Genomic DNA, 18247 nt, shown 5'->3' on the forward strand with positions numbered 1-18247 from the left:
AAATGGGTACAGACGTCTCAGAAGGTGACATCAGATGTTCTTCCTTCTTACACTAAAATATGCCATGCAGGCAAAGGGCACTTTTATACCATTACAACTGCAAATGAACTAGGAAAATCGTATCACAGAATCACAGAATCAACCAGGTTGGAAGAGACCTCTGGGATCATCGAGTCCAACCGTTGCCCTGACACCACCCTCTCAACTAGACCATGGCACTAAGTGCCATGTCCAGTCTTTTCTTAAACACAGCCAGAGATGGTGACTCCACCACCTCCCTGGGCAGCCCATTCCAATGGCTAATGACCCTTTCTGAAAAGAAATTCTTCCTAATGTCCAACCTGAACCTCCCCTCGCGAAGCTTGAGGCTGTGTCCTCTTGTCCTATCGCTAGTTGCCCGGGAGAAGAGGCCGACTTCCAGTTCACTACAACCTCCCTTCAGGTAGTTGTAGACTGCAGTAAGGTCACCTCTGAGCCTCCTCTTCTCCAGGCTAAACAACCCCAGCTCCCTCAGCCGTTGCTTGTAGGTCAGACCCTCCAGACCCTTCACCAGCTTGGTCGCCCTCCTCTGGACTTGCTCCAACACCTCAACATCTTTCTTGAAGTGCAGGGCCCAGACCTGGACACAAATATGCTTTAACTAGACTTGAACCACTAACACAGACTCATGTGAAGTCAAGTCCTTGAAAGGAATCTTTAAGGAACAAAACTAAACCCCCGTTTCAGCACACAAACTTCACCAAGGAGGTTTTGCTCATTAGCTGGTTTTGAATGCCAGAAGGTAACTTTCTTTCAGAACAGACTGCCCTGTAACATTGTGTTGTGAAATTTCACATTCATAATTTTATTATAATTTGAATAGAGGTGATATCTGAAGAGCAGAGAAAATGACTATACAAAGAATTTATAGAACATTCATTTAGATACTGGAGACCTTTCGACGTTTCTTTACAGTTTCAAAAAAAAGGCAAAAATTTTCACTAGTAGCTAAATCCAAGAAGGAAACATTAAATTTTTAATGATACTGTTGGATACATGGAAACCATTTAATTAAAAACATGGCTTTTAGCATTTTTTTTTAGTTTAACACTGTACGATTATAGTAGTATATTTACTAAGCAGGTTAATAGGAGTCTGGCTAAATACATGTGTCAACTTGCTGCCATTAGTTATGAAACTGCATACACACATCTACCAAATCCTGGAAAGAAAGTGCTGTATTAACTATTTAGTCTTGTATTTGCTGTGAACATAAGTTTTGTATCTTTCTACATACACTACACAATGGTACATATTGAACTATTTTGCTTTGTGCATTTTTTAATTCATTAAAAAGCAAAAGCACGTGGCAATATACCATCCAAAGGAATGCATAATAGAAAACCTCCCTTAGAAACAGGGCAACTTCTTTTTTCCCACTTAACCAAGTAGAGTTAAACTCCCAGGAGAGTCAGCGTTCAATTCCTTATGCTCTTGAATACAGCAGACCTTGAAAAAGCACAAGGAATAAAAAATAAGGCCCTGAATGGAAATGATAATGCATGGGGAAAAAAAAGACACTCTATTTTCAGCCCAAAGGCCAACACTTGGTGTCTAACAAGACACACTAAAATATAGTTATCACCTACAGAAGTGAAAAAATATAGTAAAAAAATTGCTCCTCATTTCAATGCTCACAACACACCAGATTTAAATCTAACTGAGGCTTAAACCTAATTGAGATGTCAGCTGAAGAAATTCACCGACTAGATTAGGCAGCTGGGTTCTTGGTGCATCAAAAGAATATCAAAAGGGAGCTTGTCCTCACATGTTTCAAAAGGACTAAAGCTCCTAAAAGTAAGAGCTGCATTCTTTTTTGGATGGTACATAAACACCATTTAAGTAGTATACCTCTGTGTCAGAAGAACAGAATTATTTGGTACAAATTAGAGGCACTTGCCTTTGTTGCTTCAACGGTAGCTACTACGCTTTGGATTGCTTCACCCCTCTACACACATCCAATGCCCACTGCTACTCATGTACCACTTCCTGGTCCAAATACATTAAACTTCAAATCTTCCCTCTCCCCCTCTTCCTCACCCCTTCCTTTTAAAAATATATTTATACAAAAGTCATAGTTACACAAATAATTTGGCAACACTTTTGGCTATGGTCACTGAATAAGGCTTCAATGGTCCTAATACTTTAGGAAATAAAAAGAGCTGTTAATAAAAAACAGATCATAATTTATACAGGATAAAAGTAGTTCAAATTGGTGGAACCTTCTTACCATATAGCCCAACCAGAGTTTCCTGTTCCATTTACCCATTATTCAGTAAAAGTGGATAAAAGGATTAAATCCTCCAAGTGGGTACAGTTACGAGTTAATCCAGTGCCTCACGCATTGGCATCCAAATTCAGAATGTCATTTTATTCCTCAGGTTATTAATATAATGTTGACAGTAACACATCAAAGAAATAGAAGCAATGAAACTTTTCAGCACTGTCACATACTGCAGCTACTTTATTACCATCAGTTCCAACACGGGGGTCTAGTACTGCTCTTTTTGGGGTGAATGGGAATTACCCAGTAGACCTCAATGGCTTACCTTCCTCGTGAAGGTTTCCACTGTAACCTACTGTATCAATTTTCTGTAACGCTAACTAGAACTTCGTTATGCATTTAAGATACCAATGTGTACAGAAAGATACAGAGATACGTGTGTGATGGTTGTAGAGTTAATGACAGAAATGCTCTCAACAAATGGGACAGAGTAAGAAAATAAATGCCATTCCCTTTTGGATTTCCTGACCCAAAAAATCATTAGAAAACATTATAAACCAAAAATAGTTCCTAAAGATAAAAAAAAAAAGGCCAAAAAATCCCCCAAACTCCAATAAAAGGGGGGCAAAAAGAATCCACAAATATAATTCTGTATTAGGTAGGGGAACAAATGTTACTTTCAAAACAGTATTGCAGAGACAGGACATGGGAAGTATCTTGTCACTGTAAGACAAAAGTCAAAACATGAGACTCTATTGTCTATAGCAAGGCACAGGCTATACATTTACTTATGCAAAATAGCACTAAAGAGGCAAAGCTCAACAATGGTCTAGTTTAAGAATACGCATATGACATACCAAGATCTGAGATCTACTATAAATAATCTGGCACAGGTAAAAATACATAAATTATAAAATTTTCTTCTTTGCTTTTCCCTCATTTTTATCCTGTAATTATTAAAATACAGAATCTTCCCTGCTTAGTTCTCTGAATAAAAAAAAAAAAAAATACAAAAAACCCCAATTACAGAATACATTTCCACACAACCTTTTTTTCTTTTTGGTTCTGCCACCTCTCCCCTATTTAAGCTTCTTCACACTAAAACAGCCCAGCCTTCTTAACACTAAATACAGAGCAATCTCCCTGAATATTCCACATGGCCACTTCTTTCTTACCAGAAACCGACTTGCACAAACCTTCTCTTCACGTACATCTTCCCCTTTCTCCATTCAGTTCCCATCACTGATCACATAAAGATGAAGGGAAGAGCCAATATTCTTCCTCAGACCATCATTCTCTTTAAGAGCATGTTTGCAAGGCCTATAGCTAACATTGATGCAACTACGGCAAGTGTCTTTGTGGAGGTTACACAAAACATTTTCTGCACACAAAGTAGCGCAGCCTAGTGAGTATTTCTGCTCCAATAAATGATGAGAAACAGCATGTGAAAATATATAAGAAACCCTTCAGGTGAAAAATTTTTCATTTATGCTTCATTCAGGTATGGGCTACATAGGTTTGGGTGGCACCTAGCTTCTTTTGTTTTGTCCTTTGATATAAAAATGAAGAAATAATGCTTTGTTAAGTCAGAGGCATCTTCAAAGAAAAGGCTGAACTCTTGCAAACACAATGCAGATAGACCATCCTCTGCTTTCCTTCTTGGGAATGACAAGGTTCAGACATTGCTGCTGAATAGGCTTTCTCCCTCTCACAGCGCTTTCCTTCAGTGAAGTCAGTGAAGAGCTCTGAGTCAAGGATGGAAAGGCATCAGATCTTCTTCTGGGATCCGATCATGACCTTTGACACAAAGTTCACAATGGCGCTGGCAGGTTGCTCTGGATCATGCTCTGCAAATAGGTGGCAGACATTGTCTGTGGCACTGCCTTGCTTCCTGGCAACGAACCCAAACACTCTGCAAGGGCAACAATCACAGTGTATCAGAGAACAGACAGGACTGGCATCGCCTCACAAAAAAGATACTGCAGAAACCAAAAGCACAAATCAGACTTCATCTGTTCTGATGGACAAGGTCCTGTGTGACTCCTAAACACAGTGGTCCAGATGCACTAGCCAACTCAGGAGCTCCTGAGTGGCTCAGGATGACCAGAATCAGGGAAGGAGACTGTCCCCCTTCCTTCTACTCTGTCTATACAGCATCCTATGCTGTTTGATGTCAGAGACATGCGGCTGACCCTGGGGTTATATTTATAGAATCACAGAATGTTTTGGTTGGAAAGGACATTTAAGATCATCAAGTCCAACTCTTAACCTAGCACTGACAAGTCCACCACTAAACTATGTCCCTAAGCACCACATTTACACATCTTTTAAATACTTCCAGGGATGGTGACTCCACCACTTCCCTGGGCAGCCTGTTCCAATGCTTGACAACCCTTTCCGTAAAGAAATTTTCCCTAATATCCAATCTAAACCTCCCCTGGTGCAACTTGAGGCCGTTTCCTCTCGTCCTATCACTTGTTACTTGGGAGAAGAGACTAACACCCTCCTTGCTACAACGTCCTTTCAGATAGTTGTAGAGAGTGATAAGGTCTCCCCTGAGCCTCCTTTTCTCCAGACTAAACAACCCCAGTTCCCTCAGACGCTCCTCATAAGACTTGTGCTCCAGACCCTTCACCAGCTTCCTTGACCTTCTTTGGACTCGCTCCAGCACCTTGATGTCTTTCGTGTAATGAGGGGCCCAAAACTCAACACAGTATTCAAGGTGCAGCCTCAGCAGTGCCAAGTACAGGGGGGATGATCCCTGCCGTAGTCCTGCTGGTCACACTATTCCTGATACAAGCCAGGATGCTGTTGGCCTTCTTGGCCACCTGGGCACACTGCTGGCTCATATTCAGCCAGCCATTAACCAACACCCCCAGGTCCTTTTCCACCAGGCAGCTTTCCAGTCACTCTTCCCCAAGCCTGTAGTGGTGCATGGGGTTGTTGTGCCCCAAGTGCAGGACCCAGCATTTGGCCTTGTAGAATACAGTTGGCCTCAGCCCATCAATCCAGCCTGTTCAGATCCCTCTGCAGAGCCTTCCTACCCTCCAGCAGATCAACACTCCCACCCAGCTTGGTGCCATCTGCGAACTTACTGAGGGTGCACTCGATCCCTTTGTCGAGATCATTGATAAAGATAATAAAGAACTGGCCCCAGTACCGAGCCCTGGGGAACGCCACTTGTGACCGACCACCAACTGGACTTAACTCTATTAACCGCAACTCTTTGGCCTCAGCCATCCAGCCAGTTTTTTACCCAGTGAAGCGTACACCTGTCCAAGCCATGAGCAGCCAGTTTCTCCAGAAGAATGCTGTGGGAAATGGCATTACTCTGATGCAATACTGCTGTTCTCCTGCCTACCCTGGGGGGTGTGTGGTGGGGTGTGGTGTGTCAGGAACTGCCTAAAGAGAGGTTTTGAGTGCCACACGTCTCAGTGGACAGAGTACTGGAAATAGGACTTAAGCCATCTATTTCTATTCCTTTCCAGAAACCAGTGCCTGAGCTCCCTCTGTTTAGGTTTTTTCTTTTGGTAAAAGGGGGACAATGATGTTTGCCTTCCACAGAAAACACTTTGCAACCCACTGGCAATTATATATTTATGCCACACACTCATATTACTAGGGGTGTTTTGATCTACATGCCACGTGTGGGATTTATGTTTTTTTAAAGCTATCAGTCTAGGTGAGACAAGTAAGCTTGTGTTAGTGTTGCTGGACAAGGGGAACACAAAACTTGAGTAGCAAATGGCTCTGTTTTCATTTCTGAAACTTTAATCAAATCACAGACCTGCAACCTAAATAAACCATGCTAGCTCTGGCTCCAGACATCCCACCATCACATAATTAGGTCCTGACTTGCAGAGGTGCAGATGAAGTAACTGACATCTAATTACAGTGGGCAGAGAGACTTTTGTCTCTGAACAGCTGCTTTCCCTTCTACATCTCTGACAAAGATAATTTAGAATGTTACTGGAAAATAGTAACCAAGAAAACTCTCTAAACCAAATGATAGTTTAGAAAGCCGACACTGGTTTATTGCAGCGCTGGGTGCATGGGGGATCTCTCCTCCTAGCATGCACACCTAGGAACAAAAGCTTGCTCCTTATATACATAATTCCAAGAAAAGCCCACCCTTCCAAAAAAAAAAAACCCTTATGCATAATACGTTATGTAATGCATTACGTAATGTCTTTACGCATGCGTACTAAATTGGGGAAGGGGTCTTGGGTGGTCTCTGGGGGTCGCTGGTGGTCGCAGTCCCCCTTAATTGTGCTTCTGTGCAAGCATGGTCGAGGCCTTCTTGTTTACAAGTATGTGTGTTCTCAAGAAGAAGATATCGTTTTGGACTTATCTCTCCTCTGACACAAGAGTTTATGAATCAAGTTAATTTAGACATCACAAAGGTGTTCTTTACAGTTTTGTTTTGTCTTTTGGCCCTTTTATAATTAGCAGAGACCTGTGTTTTTCTAAGACTAAGCGTAAACAGCATGAATCATTGTCTACTAGAACCTTGTTATCAATCCCATAAACAGACTCTATCTACAAAACATGTAGTTTGCTTCAGAACCTATTGTTATTCTCTATTATTCTAGCTAAAAGGAAAATTATTGACAGGAAAGCTTGTTCTGTGTAAAGGTAACATAGAGCAGGCCTTTTAGAGCCTACTCTGAGGCCTACTCTTGCTAAACCATTGCTAACTCAGAGGCCTACTCTTGCTAAACCATTGCTGAACTGAACCGTCTGGTATCAAGAACACTAAGGAACTGATCACTGTAATGATATTCCTAAAACATTCAGTAATGATATTCCTAAAACATTCAGTTAAAAGGTATCCTAAAACATTCAGTTAAAACAGGTGTCCACTTACTTTGCAGACAGGCCATCTTTCACCCATCTTGTCGTCCATTAAGAAAGCCGTAAAAAAAAGAAAAAAAAAGGAGAAATAAAATGAAACCTACATTAGTTTTTTTTGTACATCAACAATACAAACAACATATTGGAAACACTGCTCGTCTTCCTTACTTTCTGTCCTGTGGATCCAAAGCACAGAAAATAACAGTGTTGACTGGATAATGTCGCCGAAAAAATAGTCTGGATAGGAAGAAATAAAACAAGTCTTAGGAAGAGTTAAGATGCTTAAAATTTTAAACAATAATAGAACTGAAAAATAAATTATATTTAATCTAAATTTAATAATTATATATTCTTTTTGCTATCTCTGAGTGACTCTGAAAGCCACCTGAACTGCTCCAACCAAATAAATCCATATTTAGAATAGTAACATCAAGTTTTTGAACCAAAAGAAAACTGACCCTCAAGCTAAGGAAAAGAACTAGAAGTATGAAATGTATTTTTTCTAAAAACTGGTCATTTAGATACTATGTCAGTGGGAAATGCAACTTCTTGGAATTTGTGAATATATTAAGTTTCAAAATATAAGCACTCCTAGGCATTATAATTTAAGGTTTTGTCCTTATCTGCTATAGATGCTTGCAGACCCCATGCAATTAAGAAGTCTGTCACTTTTTTTTTTTAACCTATAATGAATTCTTGTTGTCCCACCTTTGTTATTGTCAGTTTTCAAATCTAAAGGCTTTGTGGTAGCCTTAATAGCATTCAGTACAAAGTAAATACAAATTAACATTTTATCATAGTGTTTTACAGGCTATCCAAAGCACTATTTCAAATACTGGAGATACACAGCGTCTGCTTAGGCCAACTCTGTTCAGTGACACTGGTGAAAGATACTGTGAAGATAAATTATTTCACTGAATAGGTGGATCATCAAACACTGACAAAGCCATTACTTTCCCTTTTTCATAAGAAAAAACAACAATGAAAAAAACGCCATGGTAAAGTGCCCTTCCAGAGGTAAAAGCTGCCATGTGGAAGCAAAGTCCATAGCTTAAAACATTCATTCTCCAGTACCTCAGACAGCTGACACTGTCACAGCCGTTCTTTAGACAATCCTATTACCCTCTGAGACAGAGTCTACAGAACATAACTAGGAAAATCAAATGAACAGCACCCAACACTTGGGGACAAGGCCGGTTATTCTCTTCCCACCCCTCTTCTGCTTACTTTCTTTGATTATCTGTCAACGTGATTCCCTGTGCCGACACCTTGAAATGGACAACGGTTGAGATGGGAGAAGGATCTTGCATCAGCGTCAGGCTCAAGGCTTTCTGTACTGCCTGGTAGCCTGTGAGGGACTCCATCTCCACTGAATTCAGGTACCAAACGTTACATGCTGTAATGAAAGAGGGGAAAGACTTTGAGAGGTCATTACCCAACAGCAAACAAATGGGTATCTTCTGAACAAAACCAAACAAAATACAGATCTTCCACCTTTGTAACGCAAACAGGGAAGACTGGTGGCAAACTACCAAACCTTCTACGTGTGCCTCGTCTTGTCCCAATGTTGCTTCTTAGTTTAAGACAATAATTTTGGAAGTCATAGGCGTTTTGCTCTGCCTTTGTTTTTAATATCTTTATATTTAAGTACCAATGACTGTATTTATCTACTACCCACAAATCCTGAAATTTAAATAAATACAAGACAGCAAGAGAGAGAGAGGCCACTCATAGCTACTACTACAGCAAAGGCATACTTGAGGGGAAAGAATGGGGATATTTTGCTTTTAAGTTCAGTTACAGCAGCCAATAAGAAAATACACATTTTTGCAGCATACATTCACACATTTTACACTTTCAAATGGTATTTCAACTATATTCAAAGGAAACCACTCATTTGTTTGGCAAGTCAAGAATGCTTTCACCCCATAAAGAATTGAGGGTTGCTGCAAAGCTCATTTCTCATTAATTCCGTAGCGTTTTGTATGTTTAGCATTTTTAGGGCAAACAAAACAACTCCCACACTGAGAAAAATTACTGACATGTATTTTTAGATCTATCCTTTACCTCTGCGTGCACTTATTATTAAAAGCCCTATTCCTCTTCTAGAGATATTAACAACTTCTGAAGTATCTCTAGAAAACAGAAGCTCATTGGTTTCTAAGGCTACCGAACGGTTAATTTTTTTACCTGGTCTCACATCAAATCTGCAGCGAGCACTAGGAAAAGAAGTACTAATATTATATAGTGTTATATAGTAGTACTATAGCACTGTATAATACTACATAGTACTACTTGGTAACAGTGCCATATAATATTATACAGTATTATTATTATTATATAGTATTAACAGAATTATTCACATGCTTAAATACTTTGGGACTGTGGTACAAAGTCAAATTTACAAGCAGATTAAGAACATTTTTGACACTGAAAAGCCGCCTTAGTCTTCTTCTACAGCCCAAGCAAGAATGATTAAACACATCTGTAGCTAAACACTGGTACCAACAGACCTTGTGTTTTGGTAAAAACATTTGTGGAGGTATCCAGAAGAGAATTTACAACTCTGGCAGCTGACACATGCAAACTACCATGCTAATATTTCATTTGTTTAGCAGGTTGGTTTGGCTTGTCAACCTTACTTATGAAAGCAAAGATTAAATTCAATCTAATAGCTTCTCTTTTCATATGGCTATTCTGTAATCTGACTAAAGCTTTCCTGTATGACAATCTACGTAAAATACACAGCTAGACACTGGCACTTTCCAAACAACCAAGCAATCATACAGTTAATCATACAGTTAAAGACTGCATAATCATAAGTTTGATTCCAGCATCGTGATCAGCCCAATAACTTCAAGTTCTGGGGTCTGTCAGTGACAGAAGGGATCCAGAGATTCGATTCGATTTATTTGATTTGTAAATGTAAAATTTCCCAAACGTATTTGTGCATTGGGGTGATGTTTCAATAGCCTTTGTTTACAGAATCAATTACTATACAACTCATGCAGAGAGGGATTTAGACGACGAATGGCAAGTTTAATGAGGCCTTCCTTGCTGAACAGCTTTCTGTCACGTATACCCAAAATTGTAAATAACATTCCAAACCATAAGCTCTCCTCTTCTCACATCATTACTCTATGTTTGGTACAGATCTAAAGCTCTTCATTATCCTCTGAGCCTCTCCCACCACAGGCAGCTTGCCTTGTTTCACAGTCACACTCCTCACCACTTCTGAGACCCAGATGAAGGTTTTTCCCTTCCTCTTCTGCCACACACTGCATTGCTGTCAACAGACTGTGTTCAGGTTTTGTTTCTAAACAAAATAGCCAAGCATTTTGTCTAGATTGCTCTCAAAGATAGTTCAAAAGCAGTCACCAAATACAGTAGATTCCTTCTGTGGCACAAAAAAATAATAAATGGGACCTTTTTCAAAAGTGCTTGAAAGTGCAAAAATGTCAGCTTAAAAAGGAGATTACAGGAAAGGAAAGGTAATGAGAAAGGCTGAAAAATTTCTCATCTAAAAACATCATGCATGGTCTGATGGGGTATCACATGACAGCAATCCCACAGAAATATGTAAAGGGCAAGTGTCATGAGGATGGAGCCAGGCTCTTCTCAGTGACATCCATTGACAGGACAAGGGGCAATGGGTGCAAGCTGGAACACAGGAGGTTCCACATAAATATGAGGAAAAACTTCTTTACGGTGAGGGTAACTGAACACTGGAACAGGCTGCCCAGAGAGGTTGTGGAGTCTCCTTCTCTGGAGACATTCAAAACCCGCCTGGACGTGTTCCTGTGTGATATGATCTAGGTAATCCTGCTCCGGCAGGGGGATTGGACTAGATGATCTTTCGAGGTCCCTTCCAATCCCTAACATTCTGTGATTCTGTGATTCTGTGAAACCATACTCAAGGCTAGAACAAAAGAAAGACATTTGTGTCTTTTGTGCAATGCTGCTGCTCTCGTCTTCCACAGGTGGCATTTTGTAATCACATCCATGGTACCATCAACAGCTACACAACGTGGCCATTTCAAGCAGCCCCTGCTGCTTTTAGACTGGGAATGTGCTTTGTTCAGAATGCTTAGTCCCTTGACTCTATTAGTGGAAACTGACATGAAGAACTGGGAGTTATTTGGGGCAAAAAATTTTGCTGCTGAAGAAGGTTAATAAAGCAAGGTCTGTTCTAGGGAAAAGCCACTTCTCTGTATAGTTTCTAGTCTTCAGTTGTCACTCTCTAGGAAGCAAAGGATTTCTGGTCAGCTTCTGCATTTAGATAATGACTGGAAGTGCTCATCAGGTTTTTCAGGCAGCTATAAAAAAATGATCATTCTAGTAAAACACATCTTAATTTTTTTGCTTGTGGAGTAGGAGAAGGGTGGGGTGAAGTAGGGCAGGGAAAAAGTGCATCTGCTTTGACTAAAATGCAGGTGCTCACACAAGCTCAGATAGCTGAAAAAGAAACAATTTACATCTTTCGGGTCTGCACCTCAGTGTTGAACTCCACAATCTGAATGTCGATTTGACTAGAGAGGGACCTCTGAAACATGGAAAAACAGTGGGAAATGATGTATCAAGGCAAAAAAATCTCTGTGAATCTCTCCTAGCTAATTTATCTATTCAGATCCCTCGTTTAAAAACAAAAACAATGACACCAAAACAGGGGAAAGACAAATGCACTAAGTTCCCCAAATGATCCACGATGTGACAGCTCCCATAAGGAGCTATCTGACTGCTGCCCCAACTGAAGGAAGAATTATTTCTTTTTCTTTGAAAAGCATTGCCTGAGCAAGGAGAAACCAACATTTCTCAAAAGACCACGTAAGCCCCATTTTGATGGGTTTTAAAGAGGGAAAGTTCTACAAAAAATCGTTCTCCTTTTTTCCCTGTCGGCCACAACAAACACCACCAGCACTGGCAGACAGAAAGACCAACACGCGCTCGCTCCCAGCACAGCCTCACAAAGGCTTGCCATTGCCTCAGCCACACATTCCTGCTTGATTACAGCACTCCAAGTGGTACTTCACATTTTTAAGTAAAAGCAGATTGCTGCACAAGAAGTAACACTCTCTCTCTCCAGAGCTGCTCAGCTTGGCAACTGCCCCCTTGAGAAGTGCCCTAAAATAGGTGAGGGCAATGAGGCTTCTTATAAAGGCATGCTTGGCCTCAGCGTTTTTGCTTGTGGCTACAGTGGTAGGTTAAACTCAAAGGAGAGTGGCAAGTGCAGTGTATTCTCCCGCTCTAATGGGACTAATCGGATGGACAGACAGATCGTGGGGAGAATTCAAAGCAGCCTGAAAACCAGAGACCATGGGAGGGTGCGGACAGGATCACAGAATCACAGAATCGACCAGGTTGGAAGAGACCTCTGGGATCATCGAGTCCAACCATTGCCCTGGCACCACCATGGCAACTAGACCATGGCACTAAGTGCCATGTCCAGTCTTTTCTTAAACACATCCACAGATGGTGACTCCACCACCTCCCTGGGCAGCCCCTTCCAATGGCTAATGACCCTTGCTGAGAAGAAATTCTTCCTAATGTCCAACCTGAACCTCCCCTGGTGAAGCTTGAGGCTGTGTCCTCTTGTCCTATCGCTAGTTGCCCGGGAGAAGAGGCCGACTCCCACTTCACTACAACCTCCCTTCAGGTAGTTGTAGACTGCAATAAGGTCACCTCTGAGCCTCCTCTTCTCCAGGCTAAACAACCCCAGCTGCCTCAGCCGTTCCTCGGAGGTCAGACCCTCCAGACCCTTCACCAGCTTGGTCGCCCTCCTCTGGACTCGCTCCAACACCTCAACATCTTTCTTGGAAGTGCAGGGCCCAGAACTGGACACAGGATTCAAGGTGCGGCCTCACCAGTGCCGAGTACAGAGGGACGATCACTTCCCTAGACCGGCTGGCTACACTATTCCTAATAGAGGCCAGGATGTCATTGGCCTTCTTGGCCACCTGAGCACACTGCTGGCTCATGTTTAGCTGGCTGTTGATCATAGAGATCATATATAGGATCCCCTAGGCATGCCCACTGTACAGGCAAATAACACAGTGGCTGCACTTCTACTAAGGGCAGCCTCAAGATTACGAAGGGGCACTCAGAGCACCATGTCCAGTAACGGTGGGTTAGGATGCCACCATACTTCTTCAGACAGGCTATTTCACTAGCTCTCTCTGGGTCAGCTGCACACCAACAGAGCAGATGAGAAGCAGAGCATGTCTGTACACAGCGGCTGCAAATACCTCTACTTGAGAGCAATACAGACAGTATCAATGCAGAGCATCACATCATTTGGAGGTAATCTTGTCAGGGTTCTTCTGTCACATCAATAAGCTCATGGTAAGACAACTTAACTCGCGAGAATGGGTGCTGCAGTATGCATGAGAATCCATAAAACAGCATCCAATGGAAAAGACACTGGACATTTCCTAACAACATGCAGCATCTGGTGAAGCACAGGGCAATGTTTTTTAATATTTTTTTTTCAGGTTGATGGGATAGTAAGCATTTTCCAGTGGTACTGTTGACCCTTGTGCTGAGAATTTTACCCTGCTGAACACTTTCCTTAGTTGCCTTTTGCAGACCTCAGACATAGCTCATGACCCTCTGCAACGACAGGTTGAAAATATCTTCTCTAAGTCCATCAGTTATGAAAGCAGTGTCACCGCTTCAAAATTGCTGTGCTTGAACCAACTTATGTGTACCTCATATTCTCATGGGAGACACCACTGGAAAGCAAACACAGGGCTTTAGAACTTAGGAGCTGGTTGCAGAAAACGGGAAGAACTTGGTACATATCCTCACAGTGCCCTTTACACTTCTACGCCACACTCTAAACTGCTCCCTTTAAACATCCTTCAGCTTCTCCCAGCCCATAACATAGGAAATCTGGTGACAGTCAAATGCAAGGAAAAAGTTTAACAGACCTGCCCCCTGCTTGAGAAGCTCTGCTGCTGAGTTTGCAGCTGTTTGGGGAGAAGTTTCTGCTATTTCCTCCAAGGGATCTGCAAACAGAGAAAACTGTCAATGTCTTGTTTGGACTTGAATCGACAAATCAATGCACATGGTCAAGCTTAGCTTCTGTGATTGTGATTTCATCTACTGGACAACTCTGGGCCAGAAACATGAAACAATCTTGTATCCGCAACTATAATCATTCACGCAGTTTTTGTGCTGCTTCTGTTTTTTTGCCTCCAGTGCTGCAGGAGGGATGCTCAACCTTTATTTCCTGGCAGTAAAAGGCAAAACTAGATAGCATATGCTGCAGAGACACACATAATCTCACATTAAAATGATACTAATAGCTATATTCCCTCATTACAACCTCGAAATTTTTTAAATAGTGCAATTTTAATTATCTCATTTAATTTGTATAATTTACACTAATTTAGGCACAAAGACTTTGTGTTTCTACGATGAAATTAATTGTATTTTGATTCAGAAGATGACAACATAATTCTTCTTTCTTCAAACTTATGTAGAAAACAAATATCTGAACTATAAAGACAGCAGTAGAATGTCTGCCTCCCAATCTTCTGTTAAAATTAGTGAAAAAACTGTCCATCAGTATGTTATTTCAGTTATATAAATGTATGTAAAAAGATCTCTCTTACTGCTGTATTTAACATGATGTGTGCTGTCTTTGAAGACATTCAAATGAGGGAGAGAGCAGTAATACAATGAGTGACACTACTCACAGGTTTAGAGTCATCCATGTGCTTTAAATACTCCACGCACTGTATCCAGAATCATTAACCACAGAAGATAATCTTAAAATGCATGATCAGATTGGATTCACAAATAAATCCAAAACAGAATTTCACTGTGGTATGTTTATTTAGGACAAGGCAAATGTTTCAGTCCTGCACCTCTGCCAGAACAGAAGGAGCTTTCCATTTTAGGTGAGGAGGATAAGGAGAACAAGCCCACCTACCACACTGGTTTGCCATATAAAGAGATCTCTGGTCACATCTACCATAGCATGTTTTTGTGCTAAAATGGTTTCACTAATCTATCTGCATAATTCCAATGCTATGTTTGAACACTGACATACGGCCTTTACCAAAAGTTTAAAGAGCTCAGCAGAAAACCACAAGAATGTTTTAACATTTCAATAATACATCTGGTGTTCGCTTCATGTGGGAGAGCAACAGACAACTGAATTATGGGGCAAGCAGAGCTACATTTGGCCGTTGTCTAGAGTGGTTTATGAAAACAACATAACCAAAATTAGAATTACAGACCCATGATGCAACACAGGCTTTTTGATCATTTACTTAAACAATATTTGGACCTGTGTAAGTTGCTACTTCCTTCCTGCCAGTGTCACACTTGGGGCACCTCTGTTCTTCACCACTTGCCTTCCCTAAAGCCCTTTTGCCACCCAGACCTGAAGGAGTGGTTACATCTAACCATACATGGGCATAATTTCATGTCTGAGAAGTACATTTGTCTTCCTATATGCTAGATTACTGTGCAGATTTCCATGGTGCACATACGTTTATGACTGGAATATCACAGGACTAGTCTGCTCACAGCTACAGCTTGGATAAGAGCTGTCAGCAGTACTGAAGAACCACTTGCAAAACACAGCTTTCTTCCCTGGGCATTCTTGCTTAGATCTTGACTTGTGACATGTTCACCTGCCTTCAGACACTGGCACTTTGAAGCAGAGCTTGGCTGGGTGTCTCTCTTCTGTACTTTAACAAGCATACCTCTGTCTGGGATCAGGAGCTTGCAGGGCAATGCCAATGGAGTGATGGAATGCTGATACACCAGAGCTGTCAAACTCCCTGTGGTCAGAAGAGCAACAAGACATGCACAGTTAACTTGGTGGACAACAAGAATGCTTAACAGTTATGTTGGCTCTCAAGTATTTTACAGACCAAGGGGCCTCCCACCCCGGCCCTTTAAAAATATTCTCTTGGCACCTAAGCCAAGACCTTCTTCAGTCAGCTCTAGTGTATTCATGTTTCCCAGCACTGTCCCAGCTGGATGTACCTGAACTCACAAATCACAATTCCCTGCTTAAACACACTGCATAAATCCTAACCTAAATGGCTTTGCTTCAAATGGACAAAGCACAAAAATGACAAAAACAGTAACATATGGAAGTCAGTAAATTCCTTCCAATGCTCTTAACTTCTGCTACATTAAATGTAGTAAAATCTTATGAAGATGGTAAGAGGACAAAGGGTCAATGCTACGTGATAAGCCAGAGAAAAGAGCAAGGAGTTCTGCCTCTTAACCACCTAGTTTGCACTGTCTAGTGCTTTGCCTATGTGCACCTCTATTTTGTGCTTATAAAAGTATAAAAGATGGTCTAGATAAAAAAACCTCCTCCATTCAATGAGGCACTGATGTATGTCACGTTCTTTATTAAATTATTCTTCTTTTCTGTTCAAAGTCACTTTTGCCATTTGGACTTGGCTTAATTAAAATAATGAAATATTAGTCATCCTTGACTGTGAGACTACACTCTAGTGAGAGGAAGGCGTAATATTCACCAGTCTGTACAAAAAGTCATCCTTCGCTCCCGTTTACTAAGAAACATTGAACATTATAATCAGGCGCTTGAGAAAAATCCCAGTTCAACCAAAAACCACCTCATTTTTACAGCCCATCAAAAATTTCTTTGAAATGGAAAAATGACCCAATTCTGCAAGGGACTTACAGAAATGCAAACACCAATTTATACTATTATTCCTTTACTGTCTTACCCCTACGAGTGTGTGATAGTGTCTGCCCACCTACTTTGTGAAGCAGTTTTGAGGCTGTATACATTGGAAGATTAGGAGATGCTCAAACTAAATGATTAGTAGGGGTACATACGTGCCATAAACAGGTACTTCAAGGTAGGACTGGGCTAAAAATTCTGATTTAAAGTAAGTCTCATGCCAAACACTGACAAAATTAAATCCACCTTTACTTCAAATAGGATTTGTCATTCTACACTTGTTCATTTTATGGTAGATGACCCTTTCACGGGTGTATTGGGCAAATGTGACAAGGCGGGTAGCAGGTGGTGGGAGGGCTGCAGGGTGACCTCTGTGGGAAGAGGCTAGGGGCTGCCCCATGCTGGAAACAGCTGGCTCCAGCAGACCCACTGCAGGGCACCGCTGAGCCATGGGTGGGATGCATCTGGGAAAGGGCAAAAAAGGCTGCACAGAGACAAGAAGGGAACAAAAACAGCAGAGAGAACACCATGGTCAGAGGAGGAAGAGGAGAAGGAGGTGCTCCATGCATCCAAAGTGACATCCCCCACCCTGCAGCCTGTGGAGGACCTCACATTGGAGCCGATGGATGTTTCCTGAAGGAACTCTGGCCCATGGAGACTGCATGCTGGAGCAGATTTTCTTCCTGAAGGATGGCAGCCCATGGGGAAAGCCCGCACCTCAGCAGGCGAGAAGTTGGAGAGGGATGGAGCAGCAGAAAAAATCTGTTCTGTAATGACCATACGCCCCCCATCCCCTGCTGCACTGCCTGCAGTGGGGGTGAGGAGTCTGGGAGGAAGCAGTAAAGTTGAGCTTGGGAAAAGGGGACGGAAAAGTGTTATTTTTATGTTTGTCGTTGTTTCTCACTACCTGAACATCAATTTTAATTGGCAAAAAATGAAATTAATTTTCCCAAAGTTGAGTCTCTTTTGCCCACAGAAGTAACTGGTTAGCAACCTCCCTGTCTTTACCTCGACCCATGAGCTTTCTCATCCTATCTTCCCCTCCTGCCCCACTGAGGAGGGCAAATGAGTGAGCAGCTAGGGAGGTGGTTTGGCTGTTTGCCACAACAGGTAATGCACTTTCATCATATTAGGTAGATTGATGGAGCACAGTGTACTTTATGAATGCCCCACTCTGGTGTCATTTTAGCCAGCTAGCACATACCATAAATATAGCACAGGACAAAAGCAGGCAAAGGTCCTGAATCCATAAGGCCCATAACAACCATCTAGCTCAGCTGTCTGTAGTGGTATTGGTAGTGGCAGACGAGCTTGACTGCTTGAAGCTTGGTCACGTGCACCTACGCTAGAGTGCCCTGCACATATCTTTAAGGTAAACATGTACCAGGCTTCTTTAACTTTAGAATCATGGCACTTAGTGCCATGGTCTAGTTGACATGGTGGTGTCAGGGCAA

At 41.7% G+C, this 18247-nt stretch overlaps 1 protein-coding gene across 6 annotated transcripts in view; it reads right to left on the reverse strand.

Annotated features, from left to right (window-relative positions):
- Window positions 1-988: 988 nt before the first annotated feature.
- Window positions 989-18247, reverse strand: part of TNS3 (tensin 3) — a 256330-nt gene continuing 239071 nt past the window's right edge. For all 6 annotated transcript variants that reach the window (XM_068395995.1, XM_068395999.1, XM_068395996.1 and 3 more), the window contains 6 exons: window positions 15832-15909; window positions 14044-14121; window positions 8345-8513; window positions 7286-7354; window positions 7131-7157; window positions 989-4175 (listed from right to left, as the gene is read on the reverse strand). In XM_068395995.1, the coding sequence (XP_068252096.1) occupies window positions 4031-4175; window positions 7131-7157; window positions 7286-7354; window positions 8345-8513; window positions 14044-14121; window positions 15832-15909 (566 nt within the window). In that variant the 3' untranslated portion in view covers window positions 989-4030. The remainder of the gene's footprint in view (window positions 4176-7130; window positions 7158-7285; window positions 7355-8344; window positions 8514-14043; window positions 14122-15831; window positions 15910-18247) is intronic.

Source organism: Nyctibius grandis, chromosome 3, assembly GCF_013368605.1.
Source record: "Nyctibius grandis isolate bNycGra1 chromosome 3, bNycGra1.pri, whole genome shotgun sequence".
In the NCBI taxonomy this organism is placed as follows: Eukaryota; Metazoa; Chordata; class Aves; order Nyctibiiformes; family Nyctibiidae; genus Nyctibius; species Nyctibius grandis.